The 13,669-nt window shown below is 57.5% G+C and overlaps 1 protein-coding gene across 1 annotated transcript in view; it reads right to left on the reverse strand.

The window, feature by feature from the left end:
* Nucleotides 1-7,257: 7,257 nt before the first annotated feature.
* The window catches only part of LOC114675726 (SH3 domain and tetratricopeptide repeat-containing protein 1-like), a 41,320-nt gene continuing 34,908 nt past the window's right edge, over nt 7,258-13,669 (reverse strand). The window contains 4 exon segments of the mRNA XM_077966396.1: nt 7,258-7,583; nt 10,827-11,023; nt 11,987-12,143; nt 12,850-12,972. Of these exon segments, the coding sequence (XP_077822522.1) occupies nt 7,326-7,583; nt 10,827-11,023; nt 11,987-12,143; nt 12,850-12,972 (735 nt within the window). The 3' untranslated portion in view covers nt 7,258-7,325.

Consider the following 13,669-nt stretch of genomic DNA (forward strand, 5'->3'; position numbering starts at 1 on the left):
AGGGGGGTGAGCCACCCCCCGCGAGGTGGGGACCAATAGCCACCCCCTCTCCCCCCCTTGGCTATTGGGAGCCACCTCGCAGGGGGGTGAGCCACCCCCCGCGAGGTGGGGACCAATAGCCACCCCCTCTCCCCCCCTTGGCTATTGGGAGCCACCTCGCAGGGGGGTGAGCCACCCCCCGCGAGGTGGGGACCAATAGCCACCCCCTCTCCCCCCCTTGGCTATTGGGAGCCACCTCGCAGGGGGGTGAGCCACCCCCCGCGAGGTGGGGACCAATAGCCACCCCCTCTCCCCCCCTTGGCTATTGGGAGCCACCTCGCAGGGGGGTGAGCCACCCCCCGCGAGGTGGGGACCAATAGCCACCCCCTCTCCCCCCCTTGGCTATTGGGAGCCACCTCGCAGGGGGGTGAGCCACCCCCCGCGAGGTGGGGACCAATAGCCACCCCCTCTCCCCCCCTTGGCTATTGGGAGCCACCTCGCAGGGGGGTGAGCCACCCCCCGCGAGGTGGGGACCAATAGCCACCCCCTCTCCCCCCCTTGGCTATTGGGAGCCACCTCGCAGGGGGGTGAGCCACCCCCCGCGAGGTGGGGACCAATAGCCACCCCCTCTCCCCCCCTTGGCTATTGGGAGCCACCTCGCAGGGGGGTGAGCCACCCCCCGCGAGGTGGGGACCAATAGCCACCCCCTCTCCCCCCCTTGGCTATTGGGAGCCACCTCGCAGGGGGGTGAGCCACCCCCCGCGAGGTGGGGACCAATAGCCACCCCCTCTCCCCCCCTTGGCTATTGGGAGCCACCTCGCAGGGGGGTGAGCCACCCCCCGCGAGGTGGGGACCAATAGCCACCCCCTCTCCCCCCCTTGGCTATTGGGAGCCACCTCGCAGGGGGGTGAGCCACCCCCCGCGAGGTGGGGACCAATAGCCACCCCCTCTCCCCCCCTTGGCTATTGGGAGCCACCTCGCAGGGGGGTGAGCCACCCCCCGCGAGGTGGGGACCAATAGCCACCCCCTCTCCCCCCCTTGGCTATTGGGAGCCACCTCGCAGGGGGGTGAGCCACCCCCCGCGAGGTGGGGACCAATAGCCACCCCCTCTCCCCCCCTTGGCTATTGGGAGCCACCTCGCAGGGGGGTGAGCCACCCCCCGCGAGGTGGGGACCAATAGCCACCCCCTCTCCCCCCTTGGCTATTGGGAGCCACCTCGCAGGGGGGTGAGCCACCCCCCGCGAGGTGGGGACCAATAGCCACCCCCTCTCCCCCCCTTGGCTATTGGGAGCCACCTCGCAGGGGGGTGAGCCACCCCCCGCGAGGTGGGGACCAATAGCCACCCCCTCTCCCCCCCTTGGCTATTGGGAGCCACCTCGCAGGGGGGTGAGCCACCCCCCGCGAGGTGGGGACCAATAGCCACCCCCTCTCCCCCCTTGGCTATTGGGAGCCACCTCGCAGGGGGGTGAGCCACCCCCCGCGAGGTGGGGACCAATAGCCACCCCCTCTCCCCCCCTTGGCTATTGGGAGCCACCTCGCAGGGGGGTGAGCCACCCCCCGCGAGGTGGGGACCAATAGCCACCCCCTCTCCCCCCCTTGGCTATTGGGAGCCACCTCGCAGGGGGGTGAGCCACCCCCCGCGAGGTGGGGACCAATAGCCACCCCCTCTCCCCCCCTTGGCTATTGGGAGCCACCTCGCAGGGGGGTGAGCCACCCCCCGCGAGGTGGGGACCAATAGCCACCCCCTCTCCCCCCCTTGGCTATTGGGAGCCACCTCGCAGGGGGGTGAGCCACCCCCCGCGAGGTGGGGACCAATAGCCACCCCCTCTCCCCCCCTTGGCTATTGGGAGCCACCTCGCAGGGGGGTGAGCCACCCCCCGCGAGGTGGGGACCAATAGCCACCCCCTCTCCCCCCCTTGGCTATTGGGAGCCACCTCGCAGGGGGGTGAGCCACCCCCCGCGAGGTGGGGACCAATAGCCACCCCCTCTCCCCCCCTTGGCTATTGGGAGCCACCTCGCAGGGGGGTGAGCCACCCCCCGCGAGGTGGGGACCAATAGCCACCCCCTCTCCCCCCCTTGGCTATTGGGAGTCATTGTGGTCTCAGAGCCTGTTTTGCATAATGTGAGTAGTATCGTCTCCTCCTGTGGAAATAGTAAACTCTTTCTCAGATGGGTTTGCACCTTCATTGTATTGCTCAGGTAACAATGATATAATTAATTATTAAACATCAAGAGTCGATTGTAATAATTATCAATAATACTGTCAATTAATATTTTCTCATAATATTGATAATTAGTTTAAGTAGATTATGATGTATGGCAAAAATTAATTTTTAATAATTATGTCATTTATTAATATTAATTTTTAATATTAATGATTGCTTTTCTGCCAGCATCAGTTAGTATTGTTTTAAGTAACATTAATTGTTGATATCATTATTTTATTAATAGTGTTATTATTATTTATACTAATCATTAACTTTTTAAAGCAGTGTTTATGTTTAGTATCTGTATTGTCATTGTTAATGTCTATTATTAATATTAATTATTATTATATATATTAATATTAATAATTAATAGACTCATTCCTGATATCCCGTGTGGAGAAAATGATATTCCTCCCAATATAGCAGAAAGTATACGTTCCTCTGTGATGTTATTCCTCATAACCAGGCGGTAGAGGACGACATAATGGAAACTACCGCAGTGTGTGTACATCCTTTCGATCATCTTGTTCCTTCCATCCAAAGTGCGAGAGGATGATATTACTCCCAATATCGCAAGGGGCGTCGACCTCCACTGTGATATTTTCCCTCACATCCAGCCGGGAAGAGGAAGATATTATCCCCAAGATCACAGGGTTGTACATCCCCTTGTGATACTGTTCCTTATATCCTGGGATGGGGAAGATAATACTAGTGGCCACATCGCTGGGGTTTTACACACCCACTGTGCTATTGTTCCAAATAACACGATATGACGCCCAGTATCACAGGGGTGGCACATCCTCCTGTGATATTGTTTCTTATATTCAAGGAGAGAGAATGCTATTACTCCCATTATTTCAGGGGTTGTACACACGTCCTGTGATATTGTTCCTAATATCCCGAAGAGGAGAGCATATTACTCTCAATATCTCAGCGGGTGTACACCTCGTTTCTAATATTTTTCATAATATCCAAGATGGGAGAGGATGATAAGACTCCCAATATGCCAAGATGTGTACAGCCGCCTGTGATATAGTTCCTAACATCCAGGTGGGGATAGGATGATATTACTGCCCATATCGATATTTAGCCTACGATCCTGAGGGGAGTGAATATTACTCCCAATATCGAAGAAGGTGTACACCCCCCTGAGACACTACACCCAATATCCACGTTAGTACTCCCAATATCCCAGAAGGTGCACACACACCTGTGATAGAGTTCCTAATATCCAGCGGGAAAGAGGCTGATTTTACTTTCGATATCGCAGTGGGTGTACACCGCCCCCAACCCTGGGGTATCGTTCCTAATATCCAGGCGGGAAGAAGATGACATGGATGACAATATCGAAGGGGGTGGACAACTCTTCTGTGATATGGTTCCTGATATCCAGGGGGTGAATGGATGTTATTACTCCCAATAACGTAGGAACCGTACAGCCACCCTGGGATTTTGTCCTTAATAACCACAGGGGAGAGGTGAGATTAATACCAACATTGCAAGGGGTGTACACCCTCCTGTGATATTGTTTCTTATATCCAGGAAAGGAGAAGATGGTATTCCTACCAATATTGAATAGATATACAACCCCCATGGGATATTGTTCTAAAGATACAGGTTGAAAGAGGATGAGACTCCATCCAATATAACAAGGGGTGTACATCCCACCTGTGATGTGAATCGTAAAACCTAGAAGAAGAATGACATTGCTTCCAAAAACTCACGGGGTGTACACCCACCCTGTGACATCGTTTCTGTCATCTAAAGGTAGAGATGGTGATACTACTCCCACCACCAGAGAAGGTACACACCCCCCTGTGATATTGTTTCTCATAACTTGGGGGAGAGCATGATATTACTTCCAGTATGACAGTGGCTTGACACCCAGTCTGTGATATTGGTTCTGCACATCAACTCTGTGCCCCTCGTTTCCCATGCGTTCTCCCCACACTTTCGGAACCTCGGGGAAGGCTTTGTCTTTGGGTACAGATGAAGAGACGAAGGGTCTGAGAGGTGAAGCAAGTTTGTTACTGGAAAGTGGTTCCGATCCAGACCCCAAGAGAGGTTTCTTGGATCTCACAGAAGAAAGAATTCGGGGCGAGTCCATAAAGTGAAAGCAAGTTTATTAGGAAAGAAAAGGAATAAAAGCATGGCTACTCTGGCCGGGCGCAGCGGCTCACTCCTGCAATCCTATAACTTTGGGATGCCGAGGCAGGTGGATCACCTGACGTGGTAAGTTCGAGACCAGCCTGGTCCAACATGGCAAAACCGTGTCGCCACTAAAATACAAAAGATTAACTGGGCGTGGTGGCAGGTGTCTGTAATCCCAGCTACTAGGAAGGCTGAGGCAGGAGAATCGCTTGAACCCAGGAGGTGGAGGTTGTAGTGAGCCAAGATCACGCCACTGCATTCCATTTCGGCCAACAGAGCGAGACTCCATCTCAAAAAAAAAAAAAAAAAAAAAAAAGAAAATAAAGAATGGCTGCTCCATAGGCAGAAAGGCACCAAAGGTCGCTGGTTGCCCATTTTCATGGTTATTTCTTGATCATACGCTAAACAAGGGTTGGACTATTCATGAGTGTTCTAGGAAAGGGATGGGCAATTCCCGGAAATGAGAGTTTCTGCCCTCCCTTCTTCTGAGACCATGTAGGGAAACCTCCAGATGTTGCCATGGCATCTGTAAACTGTCGCGGTGCTGGTGGGAGTGTCTTGTAGTAGCTAATTCGTTATAATTAGCACATAATGAGCCGTGAGGACAATCAGAGGTCACTCTCGTGGCCATCTTGGGTTTGGTAGGCTTTGGCTAACTTTACTGCAACCCGCTTTATCAGTAAGGTCTTTAGGACCTGTATCTTGTACCGACCTCCTATCTCATCCTGTGACTAAGAATGCCCAGCCTCCTGGGAATGCGGCCCAGCAGGTCTCAGCCTCCCTTTACCCAGCCCCCATTCAAGATGGAGTCGCTCTGGTTCTCGTGCCTCTGACAAGTTGGCCTGGGTTGAGTGTTCCCTAGTGTGGTGGTTGGAGCTCTTCCTAGGAGTAAGAGGTATTGTCAGTAGGAAACAGGCCTCTGTTAGCCCGGGGGCTGGCACTCTGCCCCATTATATCGGCCTCATTTTAGTGGTGACAAAACTGGGGCTCAGAGATATCAACTCCCTCATCCCGAACCCCCAGACTGTCAGTGGTGGGCTGGGGTTTGAATGTGGGGCTTGAAGACCCATCATCTCCTCTGGTCCCCCAGACTCTGCTGCCCAAGAGGAACAGGATCCCAGGATCCAGGCCCCTCATGGCACCAGCCAGGGTGGGCGTAGATGGGGAGGCAGAGGTCCAAAGCCCCCCGGACTCTGAAGCAGGTCAGGGACCAAGAGCAACCCGGACCTACGGGCCCCACCCCGAGAAGAATGGCTGCAGGCCCGGCCCAGCGGACAGGAGGTCTGTGTCCTCAGTCAACGTGACGGCGCTTCCGGCTGCTCCAGCCAGGCCATGCTGTCTTCACGTTTCCAATCATGCGGCCTCCTCTCCAATTTCAAGCCCAACCCACAGAGACAGCGATCTGGGGTCCACGTGAGGTTTGTCAGCAGCTCTGACCCGCTGCTTCCCGCCAGCCCCGCGGCCAGTTCTGGAAAGCTCTCTGCTGCCCCCTGGTGGGGAGGCTTAGGGTAGGGCTCTGGCTGCAAGCATGGGGTCCCAGAACCTCCTGGCTCTGTCACTTCTGCTGGGTGGAAAACCAACCCAGGGCTGAACCAGTGACACCTGTGGCGCTCCCAGAACCTCCTGGCTCTGTCACCTCTGCTGGGTGGAAAACCAACCCAGGGCTGAAGCAGCAGATGGGTGCCTGATTCCTTATTATCAGAGCTCCGTCCACTGGCAAGTCTCTCTCCGGGCCTCAGCTTCCCCTTCCATTAAACGAGGGGCTTGGGGGATACCAAGGAGGGGTAACTGCTTAGTGAGGATGGGAGGTTTCTTCTGGGGAGATGAATACATTTTGAAACTAGATGGCGGGGGTGGTTGCACAGGACTGTGAATGTACAAATGCCATCACATTATTTGCGTTGAAATAGTTAATTGCATGCGATGTGAAAATCACCTCATTTAAAGTGTTTAAAAGAGGGGTCTGGGAGAGTGCAGTGTATGTGAGAATCACGTGGGACACCCACAGTCTCTGAACGTCAGTTTCCTTGCGTAAACTGGCAAAGAGACTGTGTGAACTGTATTCCCTGGGGCCAAGAGATTCCAAGAAGGAAAACCTGGGATTCCTGGGACTGGAATGACGGCCGGAGGCCGGAAGGGGAGGGGGTTGGTGGGGACAGCTGGGGGGCAGCCCAGATAAGGCTTTCAATACTGGGTAGCAGCGTCTACACAGGCGGAGATCCCTGCATATCCCTTCCCGCAGGGCTGACCAGTGGCCAGAGGTGGGACTGGCCAGGCTCGGCCCAACCAAGTCTGGGAGCAAAGGACACTGAGTGAGGGATCCCCGGGGCCACCCTCACTGGCCTTCGGCTCTCCTGACACCACGAGAGAGCTCCAGGAGCTGACCTTGGGTCCTAATGGGGGACACCTTCCTGGCTCCAGGCTGGCAGGGTGGTGTGGTGGTCAGTGTACTGGGCTCTGCGTGTCCGCCTCTACCTGCTGTGTGACGGTGGGCCAGTCTCCTAACCTCTCTGTGCCTCTATTTCTTCAATGGCGAACAGGGACACGAGCAGCCCCCACATCCGGGCACAGTGGCCTGAGGGTTAAAGGCAAGGGCGGCACGAGATCTACAGCAAGAACTCTGAGCAGGGAGAGCAGGGAGCTGCCCAGAGTTCAATCACCATCTCCCCTTTGGCCGCCAAGAAAACCGAGGCTCATGGTGACCTGGCCCAGGTCTGTTGGACTCACGGTCCTTCTCATCCCCAAGATCAGAGGGCTGCCACCAGGGAAGGAGCTGTCCCCTAGACACAGCCCAGGAAGCACACAGGGAAGGATGCCATGGGGACTTCGGTATGTTTTTGCAAAAAAAAAAAAAAAAAAAAAAAACATTTATTGCTATTTGAACCCTGCTTTTATGCTTCCATTACCCAGAAAATGAGCTACGGGAGACACCAGGAGAGGCAGGAGATCATCCTCCTTGCACAATACCCACTCCCTCGGATACTGTCCTCAGCGAGGGTGGCTGGAGGCCAACCAGGGGGCCCACCCGCAGAGTGGCAGAGGAGGTAGGTTGACCCTGTGGACGCTGAGCTCTGTGGCGAAGGTCCTGGCCTTCTGGTAGAAGAAGAGCCACTTCTCGCAGTCCAGGAGGAAGTTGTGGGAGATGGTGATCGGCCGCGTGTAGATCTTCAGCTGTACCTTCTTGTTGCCCAGGTCCACGGCGGCTGCCAGTGCCAGCTGGTAGTACCCGGCTGCATCAAACGGATCCTGAAGGGGACAGGTCATGGTCAGCAAAAGGGGGACTCGGAGCCCGTCTACCCAGAGGCCGTTCCTGTCTCCAGGTCATTCCACATGTCCATCCGATGCTGGCTCACCCCATGAGCCCCGAAGCCTGTGACACTGCTGTGGTCTCAGCTGCAGGAGGTGGGGACGACCCTGACACCCCTGGAAGCCTTCCTGACTGTCCCTACGCCCCACTCACCCCAAGCCTCCTGACCCAGTGCCACCCTCTCTGCAGGCAGTGGCTGCTTTCCCCATGGGCTGAGGTCAGGGCAGATCCTGCCTGCTCTGAGAGTTCCATGCAGGACCCGTGGCTCCAAGCCACAGCAGGGCCACTGCGTTGAGTGACCCAGGCTCCCTTCTGGCCCCTGTCCATGCTGACCATTTCCAGGCCCTCCACGGGCCAGGCCAGGTACAAAACCATGTCACAGGTGTCCTCTCTGGCAATGTTCCCTGAAATATTGACGGAGTGTGACTCCCCAGACATCCACTCCCATTTTCAATGCGTCTTTGGCTCAAACTCACCATCCCTGGGTTGGGATGCCGCCTCCCAGACCTCCTCCTTGACCCTCCCATCCCCCACCCGGCTTCTCCCCAGGCACCTCCTCCACATGGGGGTCACCCAAGGGACCTCTCTAAGACCCATGCCTGGCCTGTCCCTCTTTACCATCTCAAGATGGCTCCCAGGGCCAATGACAAAGTCCAAGATGCAGCAGTCCATTCCCTCACTGCCCCGTCCCACACACGGAGCAGGGGCGTGAGAAGGCCCCGAGTCACCGCCACCGCTCATCCAATGCCCCCTGGCCCAGCCGAACACTGGACTCTGTACTGGGTGCATGGTTGAGCCTAACGTCCTTGCTTCCAGTCTGAGGGACCTGGGAGTGAACACTGACCACACAGGGTGGCCCGGGCTGTGGCAGAGGGAAGCCCAGGAGGCCCCAGACTCAGCCGGGGGTGGAAGGCAAAGGCTTCCTGAAGGGGTGGGGGCTTCCCAACTAAACAGGAAGGAGCCAGCCAATGCATATGTCTCTGTGTCTGCCTGTGCATGTGAATGTGCGTGTTTGTGTTCCTGTGCGTGCATGTCCCTGTGTGTGTGCCTGTGTGCATGCCTGTGTGTCCATGTCTGTGTGTGCGCGCCTGTGTCTGCGTGTGCCTGTGCCTGTATTTGCGTGTGCATTTCCATGTGCCTGTAGTGAGTGACAGCCTGAGCCAGTAAACACCTAATCCACCCTATTCCAGGGCTCACTCTCATGTGTAGACTAAAGGGGACCCCATTTTAGAGGAAATTGGCAAAGATGCCCATTTACCCCTGCTTCTCTGCCAGCCTTCCAGGTCCCATCCAGCCTGGCTTTTTCTCCCACTCCTCTGGGCCCTGGGTCCAGAGCCTCCTATACGAGGAGGAGGGTGCAGCCTTGCAAAGACAGCCGCCCTTGGGGAATTCCAAGGGGGCCTCCCTGTGGGAAGCTGGCCTGTGCTGACAGCATAGTCACGATGAGGCCCGGAGGCCTGTGCATGGCAAGGAGGACTGTGCATGGGAAGGAGGACTGTGCATGGGAAGGAGGGCTGTGCATGGGAAGGAGGACTGTGCACGGGAAGGAGGACTGTGCACGGGAAGGAGGACTGTGCACGGGAAGCAGGGCTGTGCACGGGAAGGAGGGCTGTGCACGGGAAGGAGGGCTGTGCACGGGAAGGAGGGCTGTGCACGGGAAGGATGACTGTGCACGGGAAGGAGGGCTGTGCACGGGAAGGAGGACTGTGCACGGGAAGCAGGGCTGTGCACGGGAAGGAGGACTGTGCACGGGAAGGAGGACTGTGCACGGGAAGGAGGACTGTGCACGGGAAGGAGGACTGTGCACGGGAAGGAGGACTGTGCACGGGAAGGAGGACTGTGCACGGGAAGCAGGGCTGTGCACGGGAAGGAGGACTGTGCATGGGAAGGAGGACTGTGCATGGGAAGGAGGACTGTGCATGGGAAGGAGGGCTGTGCATGGGAAGGAGGACTGTGCATGGGAAGGAGGTGAAGGAGGCCTCTGCCCCTCGACCCCAACCGTGGACTTTGGCCTCTCGGGTACTATTTGGCGCTTTCCTTTCTCCTGGACAGGCGGAGTGGGCGACAGGCTTGACCAAGAGAGATAAAGGCCTCTTCTGGGAGGCCCGTCCCCCTGGGTCCCAGGCGAACCCCTGAGCGGTGAGCAGCGTCCCCCTGGGCCTGACACCTGGCACCTCCCTGTCTGGCTGGGACTTGGGAGGCCACAGAAACCAAGTCTGACCACCAGGTGTCACCAGTACTGGGCGGGGGCCTCCCGGGCAGCCCCAGGCCTGCGGTGGGGTATACGGGGCAGGGTCTTAGGGCTGCCCCAGCTCCTCATGTTGTTCTAAGGCCCCCAAGATCTCGGCCCCTGGACTGGAGTGCCCTGGCCCCTCAGCCCGTAAGGAGCACTGACACGAGGCTGGTGTGATGCTAAGGAGGGGCGGTGCCCGCTGGGCAGATGGGTGGAGACACCACAGGTCTCAGTCTGCCAATCCCAGCTCTCCACCCCTGCAGGGCTGGGGGCAGAGGGAGCACAGCACCTCCCCTCGAGACACACCCGACCTAACAAGGCCTCAGCCTGGCTGTATGGGGCCCCGCCCCACTGCACCTGCCCTGAGCTGGGGTTTCCCTGTCTGTGAACTCAATGGTAAGACACTGGTCCCACCCCACCCTTCCTGGGTGATGTGAAGATTCAAGGTGTCTCCGGACTCCAGGAAGGAATTGCTCAGTGCAGGCTGGCACCCTGGGCAGGCTTCCTAGAGGAGGCGCCAAGATTTGGGTTGGATCTTGCAACGTGGATTCAATGTGAGGATGATGCCGTCCTCTGAAATGTCACTCTCCCGACCCTGTTTTCTTTGTTAAATGCACCTTGACACTTGACTGTCAAGACTCAGCTTTGGTGTCACCTACTCCAGGAGGGCCCCCTGACTACAATCCCCCTTCTTTACCCAGAGGCCACCATTGCCCACTCATGTGTCAGCCTCCCTGGCTGAGACTGAGTTCTTGAGGGTGGGACCCGGCCATCTGGGGAGCTGGGTTTTACCTGCTAACCTTGCCGGCTCCTCCAGCTGGGTGTAGAGCTCCAGGGAGGCCACTGGGCCATTCCTAAGAAAGGCTGGAACCCAGGCCTCTGGGGTCCGGGTGGAGATCCCACTCCAAGGGGGCCAGGAACACCCCGAGCCCTGTCCCTCCCCACCCACCTTCAGGCCGTAGAAGATGATGTCACCGAGCACCAGGTACACCTTCACGTAGTAGAGGGTGTCCTCGTCGAACTCCAGCGGCGAGTTGCAGAGCTAAACGGCCTTGAGGTAGAAGTGCTCCGCCAGCTTGCCATGGCCCAGCCGGTGGTGCAGGGCGGCCAGCCGGTGGTAGGCCACGCGCTCGTTCAGCCGGTCCCCTGGGGTGCAGGCCAAAGGGGCAGGTGTGAGGATGTGGCTCCCTGGGGCAGGGAGGGAACATGCCCCTCAGGAGCAGGTATACAGACCCCAGACAGCACACCTGGCTTGTCTCCAGGCACCTGTGGTCACCTGGGCAGCTCTGGCCATTCCCTTCCAAGTTCCCAGACTCACTTTCCCATCTGCAAAGCAGAACTAATAAGGCCTGCTCCTGTCTACTGAGAGGCTTTGGCAAAGTCGGACTTGGATGGCCCAGTTCTGTGCCTACACATAGCCACCTGCCTTTGCTCACTGGTTTTAACCAGGGGAGCCCAAAAGCCATGCAGTGCAGGTGCTCCCGGGCTCCCCGGCTCCAGGCAACCCACAGACGTGACATCCGACTCCTCCTGGGTGTGTCAGGATCAGAGCCCCCTACCTTGGGGAGTCAGCTGCACACCTACTGTGTACTGGGCTACGGGGCACAAGGCGCTGGGACATGTGGCCTGCCTAGGGTTCCCTGTCTCTGGAGGGGGACAGACGACCCTGGCACAGCACCAGGGGATGCACGGCCTTAAGGGGCAGACTGCTGGAAGGGGAACTGGGATTTTATCAGCCAGAGAGCCATGTGGTTGGTGAGGGTGGGAAGGGCATAAGAGAAAGGGAATGTGCCACTCAGCCTGACACATACAGGGACCAACGAGATGCCTGGGATGTCTGGAAGGCAGAGGGCACACTGGGCGGCCCTTGTGGTCAGCAGCGGGAACAGGCAGAGGAAGCAGAGCTCAGTCAGGCAGGGAGCTCTGCACTGCGTGAGAGACCTCGGGCTGTGCCCCACAGCCGGACGGGGAAGCCAGTTGGGCAGAGCTGCCTGCCTGGACAGGAGACCAGGAAAATCCAGCAGCTGTTTCAGCTCCTGGCCTGCAGACCTGGAGGCTGGGCTCTGGCAAAGTGTGGGTCCTGGCAGGGCGGGGGCTCAGGGGACTTACCCAGAGTGATGCTGAGTGCTAGGACGATGTGGGCAACCTCCAAGTCCTCCTGGGGCTCCTCCAGTGTGGCCAGCAGTGACACCAGCTTGTGGCACAGCTGTAGCTGCAGCTCCACCTTGCGGTTGCCCGTAGTCACTGCCAGGGGCAGGGCCCGGTCCTACCACACAGGCAGGTGGGGTCAGGTTTCCCGCAGCACCCACCTTGCCCAGCGCCCTCCTCAGAGCTCAAACATGTGCTTGGAGCTTCCCACACCCCAGCTACCCCTGCACCTCGACACAGCTCTGTGCTCTGGGATAACACACAGTTCAGACATCCAAGTTGGGGGCTGAAGAGTCACCTGAGGCCCATCCAGCTACACCCGATAGCCGCAGACCAGCCTCTCCCACCTGGGCACCGGAGGTCTGACTGGGGGGAGCCAGCACTCCTCTCTGCTCTAAAATCCCCACATTGATCTGTGCCCGGGGCTGAGCCACACCGTGAGCTCAGAGGAATGGAGAAGCCATCCCACTTCGGGGTGCATGCAGACCTGGGCCTCCCACTGATATGCTGTGTGTCCTTCGACATGTCCCTGTGCCTCTCTGAGCCTCAGTTTCCTCATCTGGAAGATGGGGACAGGACTTCCCACTCATGGTTGCTTGAGGTCATCAGGTACAAGGGTAGAGCCATTGTCACGTCCAGGCCTCGAGCGTTTGTCCCAGGCAGGGGCATGGTCAATATCATTCCAGGTGAGACCACTTGGAAACTAATCATGTGCATGGGTGGCCCTGCCTCCATTTGGGAGGCCTCTACCCTGCCACACCTGTGCCTCAGCCCTCCAGGTGCCCCACTGAGGCCCACCCACATCAGCCCACAGGCCAGCTCACCCGGTAGAAGGACAGGCCTTCCTCCCGCTCCCAGGCCCCATTGAAGAAGGTGTCTCCAGCTGCCTCAAACAGCTCCAGCCCCAGGTTGGGGTCGCCTGTGTACAGGGCCACATTCTGTGCCACCTGAAAGGAGACAGAAGTTCCCTCAAGGCCCACACCTAGCGAGGTGGCTATGCGCACCTTTGCCAGGCTCCTTCCTCTCACACACTACAGGTACACTTGAGCATTTTTCAGACCCTGTGCATGAGGGCTGCCCCCACCACTGGCATGAGGACAATGAACTGATGCTCCTGAGTGCCAGGAGGTGACTGAGCAGCTGCAGCCCAGGAGCCCGACACCTGTGAATCCTACCAACAGGGCTAGCCCTAGCCCACTCCCCCTGCACTCAAACCAATCTCCGTGGCCCCTAGATTGCTGGGAGCCCAGCCCCTGGCTCCTTTCTGCGTTGCCACATCCCTGCCACATCAGCAGTGTTTGTGGGTGGGCCTGGTCCCCTCTTGGCCATGAGCTCTTCATCCCTCTCCTCAGCTCAAGGAGGTATACAGCAGGTGCTCAATAATGAAAGCTTCATCAGTCTCGTGGGCTTCACAATTTGTTCCAGATCACACTGTGTTTGGAGAAGCCTCTGAAAACAGCCACTATGATAGATTCATTTTATAAGGAGATGTGCCACATGTGGCTTGGAGCAAGTTCTTCTGTGTGTTAATTGAGTGGTCACATTATTTGAGCATGTGGTGTATACCAGCAGGTGCTGTGCACTGTGAGGGGCCGCGCCTCTGCCCTCAGGGAGAAGATGCTGGCCACCGGCGGAGGATGTGAG

This window comes from Macaca mulatta, chromosome 15 (assembly GCF_049350105.2).
Source record: "Macaca mulatta isolate MMU2019108-1 chromosome 15, T2T-MMU8v2.0, whole genome shotgun sequence".
Classification (NCBI taxonomy): Eukaryota; Metazoa; Chordata; class Mammalia; order Primates; family Cercopithecidae; genus Macaca; species Macaca mulatta.